Below are 26,013 nucleotides of genomic sequence, written 5' to 3'. Positions count from 1 at the left end.
CTTTTCTAACCCGAGCCGCCGTTGTCATCCCTTCCCCCTCAGCCTGGGGTGGGGAAGAGAACTGGCAGCTTTTGGTCCTTTGAGGAAGGGAAACAAGCGGGAAATCAGCCGCTCTTCTGTGCCCTCTTCGCTCTCTCGACGGCGTGCGCTTTCCTTTTCCTTTCCTTTCCTCTCCACCCTGCCTTCTTTCGCCGAGCTCTCCTCGCCGGCAAGGACGCCTCTTTCTTGTTTCTTTTACAGGCAAGTTAGACGATCATTTTCGGGGTGCACTGGGGTCGCATAGAAGCGCTCTGGGTACGACGTGCGGATCCCCCCCATGCTGCTGAAAATGTTCTGCATTCAGACAACACACTAATGAACATCACAAAGTTCAAAACAATCCACACTCGACTACTGAGTGTGGATTAGTGTGTTGAATGAACAGCTTCATAACTTAGCATATACAAATGTTATGCAATTTGATGCCCTTTTTTAAATAATGCATGAGATAAAAGAAAGTACATCTTCACAACAGCCCAGAACTAAGCTGTGGAATTTGCTACCCCAAAATGTAGTAATGTCCACCAATTTGGATGGCTCCTGGAGAAGAAGGCGATCAATGGCTACTAGTCCTGATGGCTATACGCTACCTCCAGTACCAGAGGTAGTAAGCCTGTGTACACCAGTTGATGGGGAACATGGGTGGGAGGGTGCTGTTGCACTCAGGTACTGCTTGTGGGTTCATGGACAACAGCTGGTTGGCCACTGTGTGAACAGAATGCTGATCCAGCATGGCCCCTTTTATGTTTTTATGACAGCCTACATAATTTGGGTTTGCTAATTTATAAAAGTCATTATATAGATAAATGAACTTGCCATTTGGGATGCAATTCCTTTATTTTGCATGATTGTGCCAAGCACCAATCCTAGTGATGCATATATTGTGTGTATTCAAATACTAAAATTAGCACTGCAGTCCCAAAATACATTGGGAGAATGCACCTGGTTCCTGTATGTTGTCTTCACATGAAAGGTCAAGATACACTCTCATTCCAGATGGTATTTCAAGAGCTCTTTGAAAAAGGGAACTGGAGGAACTGCCAGCAGAATCCATGGCTCAGCTAGTACAAATATCCACTTCCCTGTTCCTACCAATAAGCTATGAGCCATGATAGCCAATCAGAGAGAGACAAGGAATTATAAGCAAATAGCACATACCACCTTTAGCAGAAGAATTTCAGGAGATGAATGCTGATTCCAGAGAGAATGTATAAAATTATATACAGTTCCTAAGAGCTCTAAGCACTTCACGGTGCATTAGTTCAGCAGTCCTAACAACAACCCTGTAAAGAAGACAAGTGTTGTTACCTACATTGTAGAGGAGGAAAGGAAAAGAGTATCTTGTGCAAGGCTACCCAGTTAATTTTGGGCACATCTGAGAAATGAACCAAGGACTTTCTGCCGATTCTCCTAGCTTCTATATTTCACCAAGGCACTGCTGGTACAACTCTGTCCTTGAACATAAGAAATAAGAAACTGGTGCCTCTGAGGGTGTACAAAGTACCATTCATGATTAGGCTTATACGTATGGGACTAGTAAGGGGACAGCTTCCAGGTCAGACAGCATGGCTTTTCTGGCAAGCTTGAGTCTTCCCAGTTCTATTGTTAGCAATGATTCACTGTCCCTATCCCTGCTGAGACTGACGAAATACCACCAGTCACGCAAGCTCCGGAAACTTCTTTTCTGTATCCCCAACCCAAATGAGGCCTAGTGCTGTGGCTTTTCTTTTCCGTTTAAACCCCAAAGAGGCCTAAACTGTTCACATCGACTTCAGGGGCTGACTTGTTGCCAATTTAAGAAACCAGAAACTCTGGTGATGACCTCGCAACATGAGCTGGCTTCTGGCCCGGGAACTTCGCCCTTGTGCTTCGTGCCAAGCATTCGCTCCCTGTATGATTCTGTCAGTGGAGGAGGAGAAGGAGACGGCACTACTGCTGGCCAGGAAGGAGCCATGGCTGCTGTATTCCTCCCAGGAAACCTTCAAGATGAAGCCATCTGCTCGGTCTGCCTGGAGTACTTCAAAGACCCCGTGTCCATCGAGTGCGGCCACAACTTCTGCCGGGCCTGCATCGCCAAGAGTTGGAAAAGCCTGGAGGCTGATTTCCCCTGTCCTCAGTGCAGGGAGGTTTTCAAGGAGAAGAACTTCAGGCCCAACCGACAGCTGGCCAACATGTCCGAGATCATCAGCCAGTTCATCTTCCGCGGCGGGAAGGGCCTCGAGGAAGACGGCCTCTGCGAGAAGCACAAGGAGGCCCTGAAGCTCTACTGCAAAGATGACCAGAAGACCATCTGCGTGGTGTGTGACCGGTCAAGGGACCACAGGCCTCACAGCGTGGTGCCCATAGAAGAGGCAGCCCAGGAATACAAGGTATGTATCTGCCTGTCTGTCCTCTCTGGTTCCTGCGGCTTGGCAAGTGGGTTCCTGCAATGAGCAGGGGGTTGGACTCGATGGGCTTATAGCCCCCTTCCAACTCTACTATTCCATAATTCTATGATTCTAAGTGGCTTTCCTGATTATCATCCATGTTCTTTGCTGAAAGCTACTACAGCTGAGGCGAAAGTTCTTTCCAGATCCTTTTCCAGTGAAATTCTGAAGTCTGGAGGTTATTCTGGAAATTCTCTGATTTTGTCTCACCCTCAAGGGCCAAATCACATGTGGCTCCAAGATCATTCAAGTAAGGGCCAAACCACACATAACGCAAGAGATCTGTGATGGGTACCCATAGCTTTTCCCTTGCAGGGATATGAATAATAAGGAAGGGTTTTCAGTGGGAAAACCATGTGAGGGGGAAAAAAATCTCTTTGTACTCCCAATTTGCACTGCAAGATCACTGTGGATGTATGGTGCATGCAGGAGGATGTAACCTGGATTTTGAGAGTTGACTTGTAGGGAAACTGGATGTGCCAGGGCAGCTGCCCATGTTTGCCCCATTCACATATAAAGCAGGGGTGGGAGTAGACTGTAATGGAGAATGCAAGGAAAGCTGGGATGGTCCTACCATTTGATAGAGCAAGGCGGCTGATTTTAGGGATCATGAAAGCGAAGCAGATAGTTTGTTATATAATTTATTATTAATGTATTTTTACTCCTACTGAGAGGTGCTTTGGGGATTTCCTGTCTCAGATGCAGAATAACGTAACCAGTCCTGGGTACTATGTACCTTAACTTGCAGGGGTGGAGCGGAGTGCCATCTCAGGAAGGGAAGGTTCTGCCTTGATGCAAAGATTGGACTTAATGAGTTGTCCCCTGCCTCTTCCAAATCATAATAATGATAACACCAATAGTACTACTACTAATAAATATATGGTAGCATCTGTTAGCTTTTAAGGAACCAGAAGACTCTTTGATATTTGTATTCTTTGATGGTGTGTGTCAAATTACCAATTTTGGGAGTTGCCAACTGGCCAGCAAAACCACCTGCCCTGCTCCTGTGCCTTTAATAGCAGCTTGGAGTGCAGGGACCTGCATGTGAAGCTTTTCATGACACTGAGATTGACATTATCACCTGATAACCACCTTGGATATCTAACCACCCCCCCAACACTCTTGAAAGGCAGTATATAAATAATGCATTTTTTAAAAAAATTAAAGGCACAGGAAATGAACTGATTAAAGGCTGCAAGTTTCGTATGTAGGCTACACAGGATGTAGATGAGTCTTGATCTCCGTTTGTTTGAACTTGGTGTTGCAAATAGCAATGTATGAATGTCTTATTCAAAACATGGACATATGGGGATTACCCTGTGGGGTAGGAACGGGTTAATCAAGTAACCACATTCCTGATCTATTTCTGGGAGGAAGGCTTCCCAAAGTGGGAATAAGATCCCAGGCTGACATCGATTCTCTGGAGAGCAGCAGCCAAGCCTGCTCTTCATATGATCAGTGTAAATAGTTACTTAAAATAGGATCTACAGCTGATAAAGGTGTCAGAGCAGAAGAGCAGATGGGCTGATGTACCTCTAGAAGATTTGAGGAAAGTTGCTCCATGCACAAGCTAGGAATCCAGCAGCCCACTGCTGCAAACCTTCCCTTACACAAGTGGCGCATGAAAACATTACCCTCCTCAGGCCAGCCAAACTATACTTTATGTGGAAGATATGTGGTTGGATCTGTTGATGTTCTTGTTTTTACTTTAATGTAGCTGGGGCAAGGGGTTAGGAGGGCTCCAAATTTGGTGGGAGCATTGCTATTGGGAATGGGTGCGTTGACCCCTTTAGCCTTGGCGGAGGGTGATGATTTAAGTCAGGGCTATGGTTTGAATGCATATCAGGTAACAAACTTGGTCAGTGCCTGGGTGGGAGACTACCAGGAAACCCCATGGTTAGTGTGTTGAACCAGGATAGGTAAGATGTGGGTTCAAATCTCCACTTGGCCATGAAAGCTGACTGGGTGACCTCAAAACACTCAACATATTTGTCTCATATATTTATATGTTGAAAAGTTCAAACAAAGTGTTTCGTGTTGTTTTTAAAAATGTGAGAGCCAGTATGGTGTAGTGGCTAGAGTGCTGGACTGGGAGTCGGGAGATCTGGGTTCTAGTTCCTGCTTGGCCATGGAAACTCACTGGTTGACTTTGGGCCAGTCACAGACTCTCAGCCCAACCTACCTCACAGGGTTGTTGTTGTGAGGATAAACTGGAGAGGAAGAAGTTTTTGTACACTTCCTTGGAGGAAAAAAGGCAGGATATAAATGCAAATCATCACCATCATCATCTCTCAGCCTAACCTACCTCGCAGGGTTGTTGTGAGAATGCAGTTGTCAGAGTGAGAACCGTATATGTCACCCTGAGATTTTTGCAGGAAACTTTGATCTAGATATAATAAAAATGGTGCTCATGGTGGGAGATTTGAACTCACTTCTGCCTAATGCCATTGTTCTGATCAACTTTGTAGCCTCCCTATAGTTACATGACAGTAAAAACAAAACACAAAGGGTGATCTGGTCACAGATTCCTTGTGCAATGTATAGCTTGGCCTTCAGGTTAACTGATCTAGAATAACTACCGTGCTGTGGTTTCCAGAGCTGGCCCAAGACATTTTGCTGCTTGAGCTGGAATAACAAATGGCGCTCCCTGCATAGCATTCAAAACCTGTCAAGTTATTTGGGCACCCACAGCAGCAAATCCCACAAGTGCCTCTCCCCCTCCTTGGCATTAGAAATACAGTAGTACATTAAAGGTGCAATCCTACGTGCTGGCTGGGGAATTCTGGGAGTTGTTTCTGCCTGAACATGCATAGGATGTACTCTTCATCACTCAAATTTTGCTGCCATTTTAAGTCATTTTATCTAACTTTATACTGTTAATTTTACCCTACCCAGTGCCTGTTTACCCTACCCTGTGCCTGTTTGCATTCTCTTCCCCTCCTTATTGTTTTATTATGATTTTATTAGAATGTAAGCCTATGCGGCAGGGTCTTGCTATTTATTGTTTTACTCTGTACAGCACCATGTACATTGATGGTGCTATATAAATAAATAAATAAATAAATAAATAAATAAATAATAATAATAATAATAATATGACACCCCAAATCAGCTGCCTGAGGAGGCTGCCTCACTCTGCCTAATGGTAGGGCTGGACAAGGGCCCATTTGGTCTCTATGTGAATTCTTACACTCCTTGAATCACCCATTAGTTTCAGGTCTTGCTTGATAATATGAATGTGTGAAACTGTCCAGCCATTGCTGAGCGTTGACACTGAAAATATACCAAGGTTAAAGCATCCTGGCTCAGCTTTGAAATGGGAGCCAAGCTGCATCTTGTGGTGGTTATTATAGCAGGGCAAATCCATGTTTGAAATCAGTCTTGCACACTATCATCATGCGTGAGTGAACAGGGCAGGATCTACACTACTGCTTTAAAGCGCTTTATAACAGTTTTGACAACTGTTGGGGCCCAGGACACACTCCATATACAGTTGTCAAAACTGTTATAAAGCACTTTAAAGCAGTAGTGTAGATCCGGCCCAGGTGAAGAAAAAGCTCCTTCTTTTTGATACTCTGCAATGACCTCTCTTGCCGGTTAAGTCATTAAGAGGAAAAGAGGACTTGAACCAAGCCAAAGATCACCCGGATTTAGCATGGCTGGCTGGGGCGTGCTGGGAGTTGTATGACTTTTTTGTTTTGTTTAACCATACACGGGATTGCACCCTAAACCTGTTTGCACTCTCGGCATTAAACTTTAGAACAGGTGTGGACAGAAAGTAGATCGTGATCTGCTGGTAGATCTCTGGCTGATTTGCAGTAGGAACAACATGTCTTTTCCTACCTAAATTATAATGTTGAGATCAAGTGGGATGGGGTGGGGATGAGAAGCTTGAGGTAACCAGGAGCAGACTTTTGCATGAAAGGCCGGGGGCTCAGTTTATTTCTGGTACTGAATTCCTGGGCTCAGCATGTGCTCAGAGTCACCCTGGGGTTTTTCATTCTGTGCACCTGTCTGGCTGTGGTTGGCGGAACATGGGCTTCTTGTTAAAAAACACCAAAAAAACAAAAACAAACCCACCACCCAGCAATTTAGATCCTGCAGGCCTGAAGTCTGTCCACCCTTGCACTAGAACATGTGAAATAATAAAGAAGAACAGACAGTGGATTGCATCTTCCTCATCAACCATAATCATGACACTTGTGGGAGGTTAAGTATCCAGTCTTCCAAGACTGAGGGTGTTGCCTCAAGGCAGATCTGACCCCTGACACATCTAATTTTAGAAATTAAACACTGGAGGTAACAAATCCTCATCAGGCGGTTGACAGGTTGCCCGGTGGAGCAGGAAGCACAGCCAAAAGCTGCACCCTCTTTCTCTGCTGTGGCCTTCTTAAAGGGACAGGCTTAATCTTTGGCTGGCACCCAGCCCGTCTGACCCGTATGGGAATACCAAAATGCCTGGAAGACTTCAAGCTGCCAAGGTGTAATCCTGTGGTGGATCCCATGAGCCTTTGCATATTGTCCACCTGCCTTGTAGGATTTCCACTTTTTGTTCAACTAGGACTGGGAAGACCCAGGTTCAAATCTCCACTCTGCATGGAGTTCACTGGGTGATCTTTGGCCAGTCACTATTCCTCAGCCTACCCTACCCCAGAGGGTTGTTGTGATGATAAAATGGGAAGGGCATAATGCTTCCTTGAGCTCCTTGGAGCAAAGGTGGGATACAAGTGTTATGAAATAAATAAATAAATAAATAAATAAATAAATCTTTCCCAGCCCCTCAGGCTGAAGCTGGGGGAATCTTCTGCAATCAATCAACTGCAACTCTTTCCCAAGTTAAGACTACAGTGAGATTTGAACTTTACTGCCTCATTTACAAGATCAGTTCTCTAAATCCTGAACTATGGAGCTTACAGTTTGAACGATAATCATACAATATGTCGTGTTTTATATAGAATTATAGATGGTGAATTGCAGCCTGATCCAGCAACAACGTAGAGCAGAACCTATGTCTTCAATTCATCTCTATATCCGTATGAATAGCTTTTTCATGGGCTCAGTATAATTTCACTGGTGTATTTTTTGATCCTTCTCTTAGAGAACAAATCCCAAATGTCTCAAAACTGTAGAAACTTTTAACATATATGTTTTTTTAAAAAAATACTTTTCATTTTAGGAACAAATTCAGACCCGTTTGGATTTCTTGAAAAAAGAGAGACAAGAGCTCCTGGAATTCAAGACACAGGATGACAAGAAAAGTCAAGATCTCTTAGTGGGTACCTGCTGTTACATGCAAGCTAAGTAGTAAATGGATGCAGTGTTAAGTCAGGCAGGGACATATGGCTGAGAACTTTTAAATGTTAACTTCACCCATCCCTCCAGAGATCCTGCTCAAAAGTGTGTGTGTGTGTATATATGTGCATAGGGTGACCATATGAAAAGGAGGACAGGACTCCTGTATCTTTAACAGTTGTACTGAAAAGGGAATATCAGCAGGTGTCCTTTGTATGCATGCAGCACCTGGTGAAATTCCCTCTTCCTCACAACAGTTAAAGCTGCAGGAGCCCTGCCTTCTTTTGTAGCTGTTGTGAGGAAGAGGGAATTTCACCAGGTGCTGTATGTATACAAATGGCACCTGAAATTCCCTTTTCAATACAACTGTTAAAGATACAAGAGCCCTGTCCTCCTTTCCCTATGGTCACCCTATATGTGTGCATCAATGTACAAAAGTGTGTGTGTGTGCATGCGCACATGTAGGTGCACCTCCCTACTCGCTGTCCATCGCTGCATGCAGCCCTTGGGGGCACAAAAGTTGTCCACCCCTGTTTTGAAATGAATCAAATAGGGTTATCAATTGGCAGGAGAAAAAAACTGCCCTTGGTCCTCTGCCTTTCACACCAGCTTAGCATTCAGGTGAAGTATAGAACAGGTAGACGATAGAGATAAGCATTATCACCTATCTTTAACCTACTGTTAAAGGCATAGGACAGAAGCCGATGACAAAAGCTGTCAACTCTAAAACGTTGAGTATTACAACACTAGTCAGAAACTGGCAGGCTATGGTCTCAATATCTGCCCAAGAAAGCCTGCCTGCCAGTCAAAGTTAGCACCCCCCACCCTGTGCTCCTTTCTTCCCACTTCAAGGCACTTGCCCTTGCTTCCCCTTTCCTTCACCTGTGTCCTCAGAACAGGGGACATCAATGTCCTTCCCCTTTTCTTCTAGCTTACATATATGCGGAATGCAAGGAGGCCTCTGAAGTACCCCAACCTAAAGCTGGGAATACTGTTTCAGGTCTTGAATAGAAATGCAGGTGCTCTGTATAGTGGGGCTTCTTTATGTGAGATCTTACAAAATGATGGATGTGTTTTGCGTTGATGGTCATTAGCTCAGGTATGTGTATGGGTTGAATGTGGGTTGTTGTGTTGTGTGAACCCAGCCTATATCTAGGTGAAAGGTTAGTAGACCTTGCACAATGCTTCTATTTTCTTGAAATAGAATCCCGTGGACTATTTTTTATCCTCTGCTGCCATCTGATGTTTGAACAGGGTGGGTGTAGTTTTTGACCTCCGGTTGCACCCCATGAAATAAGCTGTGCCTGCCAAAACCTCTCCTTCCACACAGTGTTGGACTCCAACTCCCATCATCTCTGGCCTTTGGACACACTGGCTCAGATTTATTTATTTATTTATTTATTTATTTATTTTATTTAAAACATTTATATCCCGCCCTATATCATTAAGATCTCAGAGCGACATACAGATAAAAGCATACAGTATAAAACAACAAATAAATTATTGTTGGGAATTGGAGGCTGACAACATCTGGAGCACCACAGCTTCCACAGCCCTGCCTTGATGACATGAGTGGGCGAAAGCTCTCTGAAACTGACATGAGTGGGCGAAAGCTCTCTGAGACTGTTTGGGTGACACTAGCCCTGCTGATTGCTGACAGTCTCATTTTATCTTTTAAAAAGAAAACTATAGAGGTGGAGAGGCAGAAGGTCCTTTCTGAATTTGAGGGGCTGCGTCAGTTTCTGCATGAGCAAGAGCAGCTCCTGCTGAGTCAGCTGGACAAGATGGAGAAAGGCATCACCAAGAGGCAGAATGAAAACATCACTGAGCTCTCCAGGGAGATTTCGCTCCTCAACAAGCTGATTGCTGACCTGGAGGAGAAGATCCAAGAGCCTGTGCTCGATTTCCTCAAGGTAAGGCTTAAAACTGTCTGTGCACACCTCCCGGGACGTTTCTACAAAGAAACACCCATTATCTCCAGCATCCACAAATTACTGCCAGATGTGATGCTCCACAGATGTTCCATACTCGGAGCAGTGAGCTTGCTGCAGACTTGAAACCCCCCACAAACTGCCGTGATTTGTAAGGTTGTGCACTGCCTCGCGGCCAAACCCCGAATCTGAACTGAAGCGGTCCGGAGTGGATCAGACTGGGACTGAAGTGACTCGGGCTGCTTCAGCCTGATCGGGGGTGATGGTAAGCTACTGCCCTCGCCTGCCCACAAGACTTATCTGAGCTGTCTGCAGCCATGCATTCTCAATGCATTTCAGAAAAAGATGGGGGCTCTGTAGTTTCCTACATCTAAGTCATAAACTACAAAAATGGCACGTTACGGCTGCCATAGTTTGCGACCTTAGACGTAGGAAACCAGACCCCCCTCTTCCTTTAAAATGGCAGCTCTCAGAGGACTCACAGCTGCAGAATAGCTCAGGTAAGTCCCTCAGGCGGGTGGGAGCAGCAGCTCTGGGTTTGGGGTGTGAGCAGGGATGGGGAGGGGAAATAGTGGGGAGTCCAACGGACTCCCACTTGGCCTCATGCACAACTTTCCTAGGCACCCACTGAGCAGCTGCATGATGGGCGCCCAGGAATCCACAATGGCTGACCCGCTTCAGGGTGCCCAGGATTATTTTTCAGAAGTAAATGCTAGGTTCACTGGGGATTGCTGTCTAGTAAGTGTGTTTAGCGTTGCAGCGTTAATTTTTTTAATGCTGAAATCCTAGGCTTACTTACTTAGGAGTAAGCTGTATTGAACTCAGTGAAAAATAAATCAGTGGGATTTATTCTTGTATACCTATTATTATTATTATTATTATTATTATTATTATTATTATTTGCATTTTTATACCGCCCAATAGCCGAAGCTTCCTGGGCGGTTCACAAAAACTAAAACAATTCAAAGTGTAAAACAAACAGTATTAAAACATGAGATAAAATACACATTAATGGATTGCCTCGATAGGCATACTGCATCTGCTCCTGTGGCACAGTAGTGTGCTCACAGCATATAGTCTGAGCCTGAAGTTATCATAAGAGAACATTTCTTGGGATTTGTTCCAATACAGAAGACTACAGGTGCCTTTATAGCAGAAACTCTTCTTGAACAGCTTGAGCCAATGGGATTGAAAATCTGCGTTGTCAGAATGATTTGTGTGCCAAAATATTTTCTTTTGTATTTGCGAAAGATAATCAAAAATTGATTATTACTTATTCTTGGAATTTAAAATTAATTTAGCAGTTTCAAGTTCTGTGCTTTTTATTTTTTCTACAAAACATCTGTTCTTAAAAATCGAAGTTGGCAATTTTGGGGTGTGTGTGTGTGTGCAAGTAACTCGCCTTGCCTAGGGCACAAAATAGTCTGGGTGTAGGAAAGGTCCAGGCCAACCCCTAGGAATGCAAAAGCCATTTTGAGAATGCCCACAGTGGAACGGTTTAGAAAGCTGGCAGTGAGAGCAGAGAATGTCGAAGCCAAGGTGCTTTCTTTATTTGTAAGAAACGTGCCACCCATGTTGCTAACACCCATGTGCATAATCTGTACAGCACCATGTACATTGATGGTGCTATATAAATAATAATAATAATAATAATGCTAAAGATTTAGTGTGCAATCCTATGCACATTTAGACATAAAAATGGCCTACAGCTCTTAGCATGGGAGTTGTAGGACTTTTTTCTGTCCAAATATGCATAGGATTGTGCCTTTAGTATTTATTGTTTCTCAATATTATGTCTACATTACTTTGGGTTGAACCCAGACTTAAGTCATTGCTCAGAGCAGAGCCACTGACAGCAATAGGACAAAAATTATTGGGCAGGGTGTGTCTTTTTATATCACTTGTGAATGTCTGCAAATCAATCCATTGTTAAAAGCACAGGAGCAGGTAAAAAAAAAGTCGGCAATCTTGCCATTCATATTAAATTGAATTAAATGGCCACTCAAAATGCAGCTGAGGCACTTTAAATTCAGTGTTTAGGATTCTTTGGCTGGAGTAGGTAGAGAATAAATCTCCAGATATTTGGGACTTCAACTCCCAGAACACCCCCGCCAGTTTGGTCAATGGTCAGGAATGCTGGGAATCCAAAACATCTGGAGGTCTATTTCCGTATCACCCCTGCTCTATGAAGCCGCCATGGCAAAGCCATCCAGGGGCAAATTCCCAAAGCTCTGTTTTAAAAAAGTCGGGCGCTTGGAGCGAGGTGAGGATGCCTTGCTTTGGAGCTGTGCCGGAGGCATGCCTCAGCCAATGGCGAGCCCTGATTGGTCGCATCGGCTGTACAGGGAAGGGGGCAGGCCAGTGAGCCGAATGGCCGCTGGACCACCTCCACGCCTCCATGGACCATTGCTTTAAAAAAATTAAAAATAAAAAGTAAAAAATTAAAGTTAAAAAAATGAAAGAACTGGTGGGGAGAGAGGGGCTGGGATAGAGGGACGGGGCAGCCCAGCCTAATGGCTGCTGGATTGCCTCAGCGTCACCGTGGAGCTTCACATTTAAACCCAAAAAAGTTTTTTTAAAAAGACTTGGGGGGGGGGCATGCGGATGTGCCCTGGTGCCTGTGCAATGACATGCAGCAGCGCACAGGCTCGGGTGCATGGGCCTAGGTGCGGCTGGTACTTGTTGAATAGGCTCCTTCCCGCCAGGAAGCCAAGCAAAAGGCAAGCATCAGAAACATCTCTGGGGGTGGGGGAGCTCTTTGCCTGCCCCCTCACCCCCCCCCCCCCGTTCCACAGCATCCCTCCTCTCTGTGCTTTAGTCCTCCTCCGCCACTGCCACCTCCTCCAGCTGCTGATCCTCCGAGGAGGAAGGGATCAGAGGACGCCCGGCTGAGCGCCAATGCGAGAGGTCGAAGCCTCTCGCCGCTGTCTGCCAGAGCAGGATGGCTGGCAGGCAGGCGGGTGGATCATTTTTGAATAAAATATTTTTTCTTCTTCTATCACTTGAAACTTACTGTGCAACACCCCAGCCCCTTGCTCTTTGGTGTCAATGTTGGGCTGTGATTTTTCTACTCATTACTGCTCTCAGGTTACATCTAATGTTTCCATGGGATGGGGTTTCTTGCTTGGCCCTATTTAAAGGTTGCAGCATTCCTTTCTGGAGATGGCTGCATGTCAGACTTCTGGGCTGTGGTCCCTTTTGAGTTTTCTCTGTATCTGTAAATAGCATGCTGTCCTTGATGGACTGCCTGCCTCCAAATGCACCCACCCATATAGTAAGATCTTCAGGGGAGGGCCTCCTGCAGGTGCTCTGGTCATCTGAGATAAAGTAGGTGGCTTCTCAGTGGCACCCCTGTTGTGGGAGGGTTTGCCTGGTGCCTCTCTTATGTCCTTTAGAAATCAGCAAAGACCTTTTTATCTTCCCAAGCTTTTTAGATAGAATTTTTAATGCTACTGGCTTTTAGGCTGTTTTTATGGCTTTATGGCTTTTATTTTATTTTATTTTATTAGAGTTTATATTTTAATTGCCTTATTCTTTTTGAAAACCACCCAGGGAATATGATCAGAGCAGTATACAAACAGGCAAAATGTCACAAATGCCAGTTCTGTTAGTCTAGGGGTTGTAACGTAATTAATACATGTCCAAGGTAGATAAGTGGAGAAGAACGCCCCCAACACACCTTTTTTGGGTCGGTGGGCACAAATTTCAAATTTTGATAGTGTCCTGGGCATGCCATGGATGGGTGAGGAACTTGCTTATTCATAGAATGACTGCCATCATGGGCATGGCTAGTCAGAAAACACTCATTTCCCAGAAGGCAAAGCAGTGAGACTAGAAGAAAACTAACTTGCCTTGGAACCTAAGTACATGGCAGAGGCAGTGTCTGAGCTCCAAAACACAAAACCGCTCTTTTGAACTCAAGTAAATAGGTAGGGTGACCATATCAAAAAGAGGACAGGGCTCCTGTATCTTTAACAGTTGTATAAAAAAGGGAATATCAGCAGGTGTCATTTGTATGCATGCAGCACCTGGTGAAATTCTTTCTTCATCACAACAGTGAAAGTTGCAATCTTGACCAGGTACAAAAGAGGGCAGGGCTCCTGCAGCTTTAACTGTTGTGATGAAGAAGGAATTTCGTCACATGCTGCATGCATACAAATGACACCTGCTGAATTTCCCTTTTCTCTACAGCTGTTAAAGATACAGGAGCCCTGTCCTCCTTTCCATGTGGTCACTCTAAAATATGGCACTGGAGTGCAGCACTTTGCTTTGCAGCATGGTAATCTCCCAGTTTTTAAAAAAAATAATTTTAAAAGTTCTTGGAAAATACAGGTAAAAACAGGAGGGACAGGAAGCCTGGTGCCAAGAGTGGTGTCCGCATTGGAGACCCCAAAACTAGCATCATGCTTTGGGAATTCTCCATGTGGATGACAGTGTGGATGACATATTAGTATAAAGCTATTGTCCACTTGTTCTCTTTTTTCTGTTTCTCTTCTAGGATGTGGAAAATGCCCTTATCAGGTAGGGAGCTGCATTTTTACCTGCTTTTATTCTTTGTTTATGAATCAACTGTGAAAGGTCAGAAGCAGCCATTCAGAGAATTACACTCACAGAAGCCTGCATGCCACAGACTGTACCACATCTCCCTTGGGTCAGCATAAATCCCAGACTCCTTATAATGTCTTTGGGTGGGAATACTATCCCTCCCTGCTCTGAAAGTCTCTAATTTCCTTCACCAAGAGAGGTAGTGAGACTGACAGGTGTCAGATAGAAATAGGGAATTGCCAGGGGGAGTTGGGGAGGGGGGGAGGAGGAAGAAGAGCTATTCTTTGTTTTTCCATGTGGCCTGAAATTCACTTCAGCTCAAGGTCTTTGCTTAAGCCATAGGGGTGAAATTTAACCCTCCTTCGGAAAGAGGTCACCTAAGAATCTGAGGGTGTTTTTCACTCAAGAGCCTTGCCTGAACAGTGCTTCAGCTGCTTGGGAGTGCAAGATGTAAAAAAAACATTGGCCTGAGTGCTCATTTGCATTACAAATGTCTATGCCTCTCCTTCCCCCTTTTCCCATTAAATTACCTTTCAAATAAATTCTGCAAGTGAGAAACACAGGCGATTTAAGCCTGAAGTATGAAAATGTTCTTGTCCTGAGGTAAAGGTTTATCTGTTTTGTGTATCAAAACAGTATGCTAATCCTTCTAATGTCTTTAAAACTGTTAGGAGTGACAATCTTAAATGTCCGAAGCCCATCCCTGTTTCTTCTGACATGAAGGGTCATATCTGCAATTTCTCTCTGAAGACCGTGGTCCTCAAGGCAGCACTAAAGAAATTCAAAGGTAACGAAAAGCAACACTCTCTCCCTTTAAATATTTGTTTTGTTATTTTAGCATCTGAAGAAACAAGGTTGGTTTGTACTGTGGGAGCTCTGGAGTTGGCTGAAAACAAAAGAAAGTATAAATTAACAATACAACTGGTCAGCAGGTCAAACCAGCCACAACATATTTAAAAGCCATTGTTCATGAGAAGGCAACTGATTGCCCTTAGCCTCCAAAAGCATAAACATCACTATTGCTAAATTTTAAATGACTGAAGATGAAGTCACTGTTGTCAGTCTCAAAGCATTATTTATCCAAATTAACTTCTGGAATTTGTTGCTGCAGGATATTGTGTTTGGTGGCTCTATCGAAGATGATTTTTTTAAAAAAAAGTTAGACAAATCCATGGCGGTTACAGCTGTTAGCCATAATCTTCAGGAATTATGCCTCCATTCTTGGTTTTAATTCCCTCAGGAGTTATCTGTTGGGCTTTACATATTGTTTGACTAGAACCAATTTCCTTTCTCTCTGCCCCTCTTTCTTTCTTTCTTTCTTTCTTTCTTTCTTTCTTTCTTTCTTTCTCATACCGAAACCCCCAAAATACATTTCCCTCCTTCTTGCCTCCTACATGGAATTAGGCCGTGGGCTGTAATTTCCTCACCCCTCTTCAAATGAATATGGCCCTGTTCAGAGAGCACGCTAAATCATGATGGTTAAGCATTTTGAGCTAAACATTAGTGCTTAGCGTCTCATGTGAACCACGACTTAATGTGTCATGTGAACCATTCCTTACCATGGTAGCTACATAACCATGGTTTAAGCACACTCACTAACCACTTGCTGCAAAAGGGTTAGCGGCCTAACCATGACTTAGCATGTTGTCTGAACAGGCCCTAGGAAAACAGACATGGGGACAGCCTCTTCACTCCTGATTTGGGAAGACCATTCCCTTTACACGCAGACACGTTCATACCTTTCTGTCCCTTCTTTCATTAGCCTCCTGAATATGGACTTGAGGGTTTGTGGTGGGTTAATAAGCAGAATATTAACACAAAAATAAACAACTGGAAAAAATGTGGGATATAGTATTATAGAATATTTGGACAAAAACCTTTCTCAGAAGCCTTTTATTCCTGACTTTCATTGATGGTTGTCCTCTTCTTTCAGAAAATCTGCGGGATGAATTGGGGAAAGGCGAGAAAGGTAAATGCTAGAAGCTAAATAGACTTTCTCAAGAAACAAATTGTGTAAATGATCGTTCAAAGCAGATCTCGTATGCCTAGATTTGCAGTGTTCATATAATTTACAGTTATATCCAGAAATGATTTTAAGGTGATTTTTCGAAGTTCTACTAATAGATTCGCCACCCCATCCTGGATCCTTCTGTTTTTCTATAATGTCACTAAACATAGTCATAGCTCAATACCTCATGATTGCTGTATTAGTCCTGATGAAAAGGAAACATAAAGTAGATAAAAGTCGCAGTCCCTTTAACTGCACCCTTGCCACTTGGAAGCTTCCGTACCCAGAGGCTTCAGAATTTCCTATGCCCTGCTGGACTGAAACCAAGAGCAGCAGAGACGATCTTTGTCTCCCTGTCCTCTGTGCTAGGCGGGCTTTTCAGCCTGTGTAGCAAAGGTACTTTGGAGGGGGAGGGAAGGAATCTGGAGGAGACTCAGGATATCTCATATCCTCGCCTCTCCGCTCTTTTCCCTTCCCCGCCCACCGGAACGCCCCCTCCTCCTCGGTCGCTTTTCTGATCTCAGAGGGCAGCTGGTGCAGTTCTTTCCATGCCAGCTATGAGAGGGAGCAAAGTCGGATCTCTGACTCCCCCTTCTGAGGTCAGAGTGCTGTCCTCAGCGTTTTTCTGAGCAATCCTATGGTCCCTGGGATGCTTTCCCAGGGACTATGGGATTACTCTCTAAATCACTTTTATAATAGAACAATTTAGGTTAGTGTAGGAATACAAATAAATCTAACAATTTAGGTTAGTGTAGGAATATAAATAAATCTTTTCTTTCTTTCTTAAAACATTTATATTCTGCCTTTCAATCCATGAATCCAGAGGGCAGTGAACAAAAATATCTAAAACTGCAATACAGAATAAACACAACATCAATAAAAACCAATATGAAAATCACCGCAGGCGACACAATTAAAAGCAGCAGCAGTAACGGCTAATACAGTGAGCCCAAAAGGTTCTCTGAAAGAGAATCTCTCTTGCTTAATGGCCAGCAAGAATGGAATAAAATAGACCTCTCTAAGAAGGGAATTCCACTGTCAAAAAGGTCCTGTACTACATGGCTCCTTACCATTCTTTTGACGGTATGAGCATATGGAGTAGGGCCTTGGAAAAATATCTTAATGTACAGGTATAATCATAGTCCTTAAGGAGTGGATGTTTGAGTTTCACAGGTATTTCTCATGGCACAGAAAGGTTTCTCTGAAACCTAAACTTTTGTACTCTTTCACTGACTGTGGTAGTTCCAGTAAAGGATATTCTAATTATTCTGTGTTTTCGTTTAGATATGCATAATCAAACTAAAAGAAAAAAAAAGTGATGAGATAAAAATCGCGAAGAATTCAACACAGTGACCCTGTTCAGTTGTTACGCTAAGTCATGGTGGTTAAGCATTTTGAGCTAAACATTATGGCATAGCGTGTTGTGTGAACCGTTCCTAACCATGGTGGCTACATAACCATGGTTTAAACATGCTTACCAACATTTGCTGCAAAAGGGGTAGCAGCCCAACCTGGCTTAGTGTGTTTTCTGAACAGGCGCAATGTAAAATGCTGAAAAACTGAGAGACCCTAATGATGGCATTTCCAACCCCTCCTGCCTACTTCATTCCACTATTATTGCCGTTAACTGTAATTGTTGACTTAATGCTATTCTCCTGCCTCCTAGAGGAATTGCTCCTGGATGTAGAGACGGCCAACCACCTCCTTATGCTTTCCGCTGACCTGAAGACTGTGAGGATGGGCTGCAGGAAGCAAGATCTACCCGACAGCCCCAAACGCTTTGACACCAACTCCCGAGTCCTGGCCACGGAGGGTTTCAAGACGGGGAGGCATTACTGGGAGGTGGAGGTGGGGTCCGCGGATGGCTGGGCCTTCGGGGTGGCCAAGGAATCGGTGCGGAGGAAAGGGTTGACTCAGTTTTGTCCCGAAGAGGGTATCTGGGCAATGCAGCAAAACAGCGGGCGGTACTGGGCAGTCACCACCCCTCAGCGCACCCCGATTTTCCTGCCTGAGAGGCTCAGCAAAGTTAGAATCTACTTAGACTATGAAGGGGAAGAGGTGTCCTTCTACAACGCGGACAACATGCAGCACATTTTCACCTTTAACGTCTCCTTCACGGAGAGGGTGTTTCCGCTCTTCTCGGTTTGCTCCACTGTCACATACATTAAACTGTGTTCTTGAAACGGATAGGCTTCTTAGTTGGAGGTAGGGGTCAGCTATGTACTGTATGCACACGTGGCAAATTATTGCTTGCCAAGACCTCGCTGGTGGTAGTGACCACCGAGTGTCTAGTTGCATGGCCAGGGACGTAGTGGAGCTGAGGGTCACAGGGATGAAGCTCCTGTTTTGGATTAGCAGGGGATGCTGACGTCATCTGCCACCCCCCTCTCGGGCTTCCCGGCAATCCTCACACTAGCTGGAGAGCGGTGGGGATGTATGTATATATGTATTATTGCATTCATATCCCGCCTTTTTTCCTCCAAGGAACCCAAGGCAGCATACATAATCCTCCTCTCCATTTCATCCTCACAATAACAACCCTGTGAGGTGGGTTGGGCTGAGAGTTTGTGACTGGCCCAAAGTCACCCAGTGGGTTTCCATGGACGAATGGGGACTAGAACCCGGATCTCCCAACTCCCAACACCTTAGCCACTACAACACACTTTTCTCAGCAACAATATGTTATTGTGAACCAGTGGGGGCTGGTGGCTCCCATGTCGGTGTAGTGGTGAATCTGTTCTGGGTTTCTGTCACAGCCAGTCAGAACTTAAAGGAAGCACATTGGATAATTCCTTTACAGTTCTGATTGGTACTGACTGAAACCTGGAGCAGATTCACCACCCAGAGCCACCAGCCTCCACTGTTGTGAGCTAACCCTACTGTGATGCAAAGTGTGTGGTGGCCTGCAGTCTGCTACTTGCATGTGGCAAAAACAACATGTGCCAATGTGTACTGAAAGCGAAACCCTGCGCAAGGCAGTGGGTGCCAGAATTGGTTTCTCCCAGGGCTCGTGGACAGTGAATAGGCCTTGATTTTTGAGTTGCTGTTTTCAACCCCAGCCTCACCTCATTATGATTGTTGCTAGACACAGGATTACATCTTTTTCTTGCCTTACTGAAGGAAGACAAGATCATTTTTTAAAAAAACAACACCTAAGGTGCAATCATGACCTCTTCTTTCCTTTTAATAACCCTAGGATATAGGGCACTACTTATGTCAAGCCTTCCCCAGCTTGGTGCCTTTGAGATGTGCTAGACTACAACTCCCAGCACCCCCAGCCAGCATGGCCATGCTGGCTGGGGATCATGGGTGTTGCAGTCCAATACATTTGGAGAGCACCAGGTTGGGGAAGGCTATTTTATGGTCTAGAAACTGTGGCAAAGAGAAGGTGGCTTGGCCAAAGCAGCATGATCTGTCGCCAGCTAATTTTCTTTAAGAGCTTTTCTACATGAAGCTGTTAATCCACTGTATCTACTTTTGGTTTCGTCGCAGAATGGAGATCTGAGCACTATCCGAGGAGTGTTTCCTTTCCTGCTTCTTCGCTATGTAACCTCTAGGTGGCACTGTGGTATAGCAGAATAGCAGAAATATACAAGAGGAAACCATGCTTTCTTTGCCATCAAAAATAATGCCCCATTTCCCCTGCTCTAAAACCCCCCCACCTCACTGAAAGTGCTGATTAGGCACAGAAGCGAAACCAGAGAATCAGGTCATCATCTAAAGAAACCATAAACAACTCTGACTAGGGAATGACAAGCAAACAATAAATACCATGTGTAGAAAAGCCCTTGAGTTCTGGCAGCCACATTTTTTTTTCCTGCTAAGCAGTTTGGGAGGAGGCAATTTGCAAGGGGACAGCCAGTGTTTGGGAATGGAGGGCTTAACCCTTCCCTTTGCTTTCCCCCTGCAGCTCCCCCTGCTAGGTGCCTGGACCTGTGTTTTCACTGTAGATGTGGCTCTTGAACCTGGGGACAGAAAAAGAAGAAGAAAGAGTTGCCTTATGGGATATCTTTGGCCTTAGCTAGACCTAAGGTTTATCCCGGGATCGTCCCGGGGTCATCCCTGATCATGTAAATGACACACAGGGGATCCCGGGAGCAGGCAGGGACGACCCCGGGAGAAACCTTAGGTCTAGCTAAGGCCTTTGTAAGGCCTCCTTGGGAGCCTTTTTGGCTAAAGGGCTGGATAAAAATCCTATAAATAAATAAATAATAAATGAAAAGCATATGGGGGAGGAGTTGCAGGTGGAATTGATGAGCAGGGGGAGGGCTGGGCATCCCTTCTCCTTCCTTTCGCTTCTCCCTGTAAAGCACTTCTTCCCAGCACAACTGAGCAGAGGAGAAGCCATGATCGGGATTTCAAAACATGACTCATCTGCACAATGTGCAGCTCTCAAGAACACACGTGGGCTTAATAATGAATCATCAGGAGGTTGAGTATCATTACACACAAAAGAGGAACAAAGAAATATCTAGAACAACCCTCCCCCCAAACCCATTGATGGACATTTTGAAATATTTCCATTCATTATTCAGAAATGATGACCTTGGACCTTAGCAAAAAAACCACACGCATATCTGCATCAAAGTTTTAGTTATGAGTGTTTTTGTGACCTCAACAACTTTCAATCATGATTAGCAAGCATTTCACAAAGCTGGGAGTACCCAGAGGTGGCCTTTTTGGTTAAAGAAGACTTTTGGCAAAATGGAGTAGCACAGATACTTTTAATTACTTGAAGATCCCTGACATTCCCATTACTAGATAATCAGACCATGTATTTCAAAAACCTAATGCATTTTAGTCAAAAATAATCAGAAAATATATTTTCCAGAATTAAAGTAGACATGTTTAATTCTTAAGGTGCAGAGAGCTTCCGCTTTCATATCAGAATGGCAGAAGAAAGAGAAAGTCTTCATGATCCTCTGGTTCATTCCAGCTCCGCGATGCAAAGGTTATGTTGATGAAGAAAGCTGCACACATCTTTCCCAACCATCACCAAACGTAATATTATGCAGGGTTTGCTGCAATATCAGGCTGAATCCAGATAAGGGGTGCTTCCAGATGAGGCTTTTATGGCATAATTATCCTGTCTCATTCATGGAATTTGCGGTGTGTGTGTCCAGATGACACTGTCTTCAGTTTGTAACATTCTGACGTTTTCCCACCATTTGTTCCATTATCTTTTTTTTTTTTTTGGCCACAAAAATGTATTAAAGAGGGAAAGATAGAACAACTATACAATGCCTTTTGATTGTTAGTGCTAGGAGCTCTTTGTCTGAACCACGCTAAGTTAGTTACACTTCCACAGAAGTCACCAAGTGAAGTCAGTCACGACTTAAGTCCCATTCATTTCAATGAGAACTAAGTTCAGCTAACTTAGATTGCAGTGCTATGCCCACATACCCAGGAGTAAGTTCCACTGAATAGATAGACACTGGACTTTGATGTTCATCTAGATCCAACCCATTTTGCCAATATTGAAGGCTGCCGTATATTTTTAAGATCAAATTATTATTATTATTATTATTATTATTATTATTATTATTATTATTTTTATTTATTTGTATCCCACATTTTGTGCTTGCCAGTAACATAATCACAAATTTGGTATTTTATTAACGAATGCAGAATGAATATCAGCCAGTACTGTTCCTAACTATTATCTGGTTCTCTCCTTCCATTGCATGGAAATATTAGCATTTGAATTTATTTTTATTGCATTTTTATTCCAGTTCTTGACATTTTTTACTCTCCTTTGGATCAATAGGATTGTCTAAACTAGAGATTTAGAGCATTTCTACACAAGGCTTTCATTGCACACTCATGATTGGTTATTAACAGAAGTTTGCTGGTCCTTTACACAAAGTCTTCACCGCAAGGGTGTCTCCAGTGCTTTTTTGACCTTTATCCTGCTTTTTAAAAGATTGGAGAAAATGTGGCAGGGAACAATCCGATATATCGGCAGTGCTATCTAGTGGTTGTATAATGAAACACATAGAATTTGCCTGAAAGGAAGTCCCTAATCCAAAGCACTTGTCTGTCCATGTAAAGGAGCTGATCTTAATCCCACAAAGAATTTGGAAGCAGAAGCCCCAGTAAGGATGCAGGATTTTAACCTCATGTGGTAAAGCCCTTAAAGTAGCTTAAGTCATTCCCTCTTCCCTGCAAATTGTAGTTCTGTGTGTGATTCTAGGGATTCCCTGCCAGATATTTCTCAACACCCTCACTAAAGTACGATCCCAGGATTCTTTGCTGGATGCATGACTATCAAATTATGCTAATACTTTTATAAGCCTCTAGATGTATACACAGTGTCTTTGGCATTGTTTCATCTGAGGAGAAGAGCTCATTTTGGGTAAAGGATTCCACTTTCAGCTCTTAAATGCAGGCACAGTTTTTGTTTAGCACATGTCTTTCAGGTTTTCTGTACTTGCGATTTAAATTCTGCAATGCAGAATTGATCTGGAAGCTTTGGGAGCTTGCTGATTGTTAAGAGACCTTTGCAAATAAACCCTGAAGACATGGCCTGATCCCCACTCCCGTCCAGGGATGCCTTCATGTTATTGGAAGCCATGCTCTCTGCCTAGGCAGGGACATTGTTGATAGGGTTTAACAGTCTCCTCGATTGCTCTTGATCTAAAACTCATCATTGTGGGATGGGGGGAGGTTGGACCTGGTTTGTTTGAGCTAGGGCAATAGCTCAGTTTGCTTGACAGCACATTTAGGAGATACTGCACTAATGATTTAACTGTGGATCTATATACTTCCTCCTGTGTTGTGGTAATCTTTCTTGCTCAACCTGTACATTTGTAAATAAACTGATTATTATAGAGACACTGATGGTTGGAGTGCTTTTTCCTCTGAAGGAAACTGGCCTTATAAAAGTTGCTTTAAACATCTCTCTGCTTGGGAAAGGGGGAGGGGAGAAGGATGAAGTGATTTCTAAAATAACTGTTAGCATGGATTTGGTATACAGGAAGTCATTTTTCGTCTCCGACATTAGGATTCTACTATCAATACAGTTTCTTAAGACCCTGACATTAACCAGGGTGAGGTGGCTTTTTCAGGTGGAGAATGCTGTGGGGTGGGAAAGATGTGGTGATGTGTTGGAGGACAGAGCTGTGTGTGCCACCCACTTGGCCTGTCTTGCACCCTCTAAGTTAACCTGCGGCCTTCAGGAGTGGTGGGGGATGTTGGCGCTTTGGCAGTGTTGAAATAAGACTCAACTGCTAGTCTGGTGAGAATTGCCCGAGTAAAAACATAAGAAGAGCCCTGATGGATCAGACCAAAGGTCCATCTAGTCCAGCAGCCAACAAACTGCTCACAGGAAATCCACAAAAAGGACATGAATGCAACAGCATCCTCCTGCCTGTGATCCCCAACAACTGGTGTAGAAGGACTCACTGCCTCTGATACTGGAGGTAGCACATAGCCATCAGGACTAGTAGCCATTGATAGCCCTCTCCTCCAGGAATTTGTCCAATCTCCTTTTAAAGCCACCAAAATCGGTGTCCATCACTATGTCTTGTGGTAACAAATTCCATAGTTTAACTATGCACTGTGTGAATAAAGTACTTCCTTTCATCTGTCCTGAATCTCCCACCAATCAGCTTCGTGGAATGATCTAGTACCATATTTCTTCGATTGTAAGACGCACACTAATTTCAGTACCACCAACAGAAAAAAACATACCTAAGACACACCCGCGATTCTAAGACGCACCCCATTTTTAGAGATGTTTATATGGGAAAAAAGTGCATCTTAGAATCAAAGAAATAGGGTATTATGAAAGAGAGAGAGAGAGAGAGAGAGATGTCCCTGACCTCCCCATGTGGAACGGGGAAGTCTGTGGGGAACTTCTACTGGTGTTTGCTTGAAGCTTGCACATGACCAAGAACACTGATTTATTTCGCTCTTTACATCCCCAACACAGGGAGTTGGGGACATAAAGGGTGGAGCCAAGGCACATAAGTATAGTGGGGGCAGGCATAACACTATTCAGGCACAACACCTGAACTTCTAGGGTGACCATAGGAAAAGGAGGACAGAGCTCCTTTATCTTTAACAGTTGTATAGAAAAGGGAATTTCAGCAGGTGTCATTTGTATGCATACAGCACCTGGTGAAATTCCCTCCATCACAGCAGTTAAAGCTGCAGGAGCCCTGCCCCCTTTGGGTCACTCTAGCTATACTCTTTTTCTTTTCTTTTTTTACTTTTTCTTTTCAGTATCTGGGAGTTGTAGGACTCCCCTCCCATCTAAACATGCAAGGATTGCACCCTGAAATGTCTTTGCCTGTCACTAAATTTAAATCAGAGCAGGTGCATGGATGGTAAGTTTTCATGGGGTGAGTTTTTGCACAGCTGTGGGGTGCCTTCTGTGAGGGCAAAGACACCCAAAGGAGGCCCTGCAAAGACTATCTGACAGGTAGGCTGACCTGAAGGTAGGTGATCCACCCAAGAAGGATTTTAAAGGTAAGAACTGGCACTTTGGACTTGGCCCAGAAACAGACTAGATGTTGCTGCAGATGTCTGAGGAAATGTGTTCACAAAATCCAGTCCAAGATAGCAGTCTTTCAACTGTGCACAAACTGCAGTTTCCTAATAGTCTGCAAAGGGAGCCCCCATATAACACATTATTGTAATCCTACCAGAAGGTTACTAGAGCATGGATGGCTGTGTCAAATCTAAAATCCTATAAACTACACTGCAACATTTTGTTACAGGTCCCACTTGTATGTGTACAATGAATGCAAAATAACAATAGCTGTTGTTGAGGCTGCAGAACTATGTTGCCAGCATTATTCAGCACAATGCAAGGGAGAGAGAGAAAGAAGGAAGGAAAACCCAAAGCCATATTAAGGCTTCCCCTAGCTTTGGGGCTTGTATGAACTAGAAAGCTTGGAGCCCAGCATTATTATTTTTTAAAAAAATCTCTTGATCCAATAAAATTGTTGCCTGTAGAAATACAAGAATTCTAATTGACTTCACGTATTGCTATAATGTGTGTTTTGGGGCCTAGTTTGGTCTAGGAGTATCTGTTACTGGAACTAAATGGGTGCGTCGTTTGGATTGAAGATGACTTGGGGGTATTGTTGAAGAGAGAGAGATAAATAAATAAATATAAAAGTATTATTATGTATCTAAAAAGTGTGTGACTCAAACAAGCTAGTTTGTCTTTGACTTTTTTTAAATTTTAAACTCGAGAACCGTGCTCTTGTCATATGTGCTCAGATCGGCAGATGGCATCGTTCTCTTGCAATAGCCCTTCTTTTTTCTTTCTTTTTAGAGTACGCGAGAGTAGCGGTGAGTGAGGAACTATTTTTTGTTTATTTTTTGGTTAGGTTGTCTTGAAGCTGCAGCCTGTAGAGATTAGGGAGAGACAAAACGTAAGATTTTAAAGATGAATTTCAATGCAGAGAGGGGGGGGGCTTTAATAGCAGGTGAACATGGCTGATTGGTGGACAACTTAGCCTTACGTATTCAAGCAACAGCACCCAAGCGGCAGGCAGTAGTCTTGTCTAGAGAAAACAGCGCTATGCTTAGCATGTAGGCTCCATAGCTCAGGGGTTAGAGCACTGGTCTTGTAAACCAGGGGTCGCGAGTTCAAATCTCGCTGGGGCCTTACATTTTATCTATTTTTCCCCAAGAGTTTGTCGTGAACACGGAATGTTTTTGCTGCATTAGGCTTGAAATCTCCTTTACATTCGTGTACGGAACGATGTATTAAAGCAACAACGTGTACTATCACACCCCACCCCCACCTCGATTTAGG

At 43.9% G+C, this 26,013-nt stretch overlaps 1 protein-coding gene and 1 non-coding gene across 2 annotated transcripts; both read left to right on the top strand.

Moving 5' to 3' along the window:
• Positions 1-1,671: 1,671 nt before the first annotated feature.
• LOC134395928 (E3 ubiquitin-protein ligase TRIM7-like) lies at positions 1,672-19,077 on the top strand. The gene is made up of 8 exons (XM_063122202.1): positions 1,672-2,408; positions 7,642-7,737; positions 9,440-9,670; positions 14,187-14,209; positions 14,905-15,020; positions 16,167-16,202; positions 17,908-18,687; positions 18,914-19,077. The coding sequence occupies exons 1-7, from the start codon at positions 1,857-1,859 to the stop codon at positions 18,420-18,422; spliced, it is 1,569 nt and encodes a 522-aa protein (XP_062978272.1). The 5' UTR covers positions 1,672-1,856; the 3' UTR covers positions 18,423-18,687; positions 18,914-19,077.
• A 6,713-nt stretch (positions 19,078-25,790) lies between these two features.
• On the top strand, positions 25,791-25,863 carry TRNAT-UGU (transfer RNA threonine (anticodon UGU)). Its single transcript has one exon. It is a non-coding gene; the product is annotated as a tRNA-Thr (tRNA).
• Positions 25,864-26,013: the final 150 nt, after the last annotated feature.

This window comes from Elgaria multicarinata, chromosome 3, assembly GCF_023053635.1.
Source record: "Elgaria multicarinata webbii isolate HBS135686 ecotype San Diego chromosome 3, rElgMul1.1.pri, whole genome shotgun sequence".
Taxonomy (NCBI): domain Eukaryota; kingdom Metazoa; phylum Chordata; class Lepidosauria; order Squamata; family Anguidae; genus Elgaria; species Elgaria multicarinata.
The sequence above is the reverse complement of the archived record's forward strand: the minus strand, read 5'-3'. Positions and strand labels throughout refer to the sequence as shown.

Coding starts and splice junctions, on each gene's coding strand:
- LOC134395928 (XM_063122202.1), top strand. CDS start 1,857: ATGACCTCGCAACATGAGCTGGCTTCTGGCCCGGGAACTTCGCCCTTG. Junction 14,210..14,904: donor GTGGAAAATGCCCTTATCAG/GTAGGGAGCTGC, acceptor TAAAACTGTTAG/GAGTGACAATCTTAAATGTC. Junction 16,203..17,907: donor ATTGGGGAAAGGCGAGAAAG/GTAAATGCTAGA, acceptor CCTGCCTCCTAG/AGGAATTGCTCCTGGATGTA.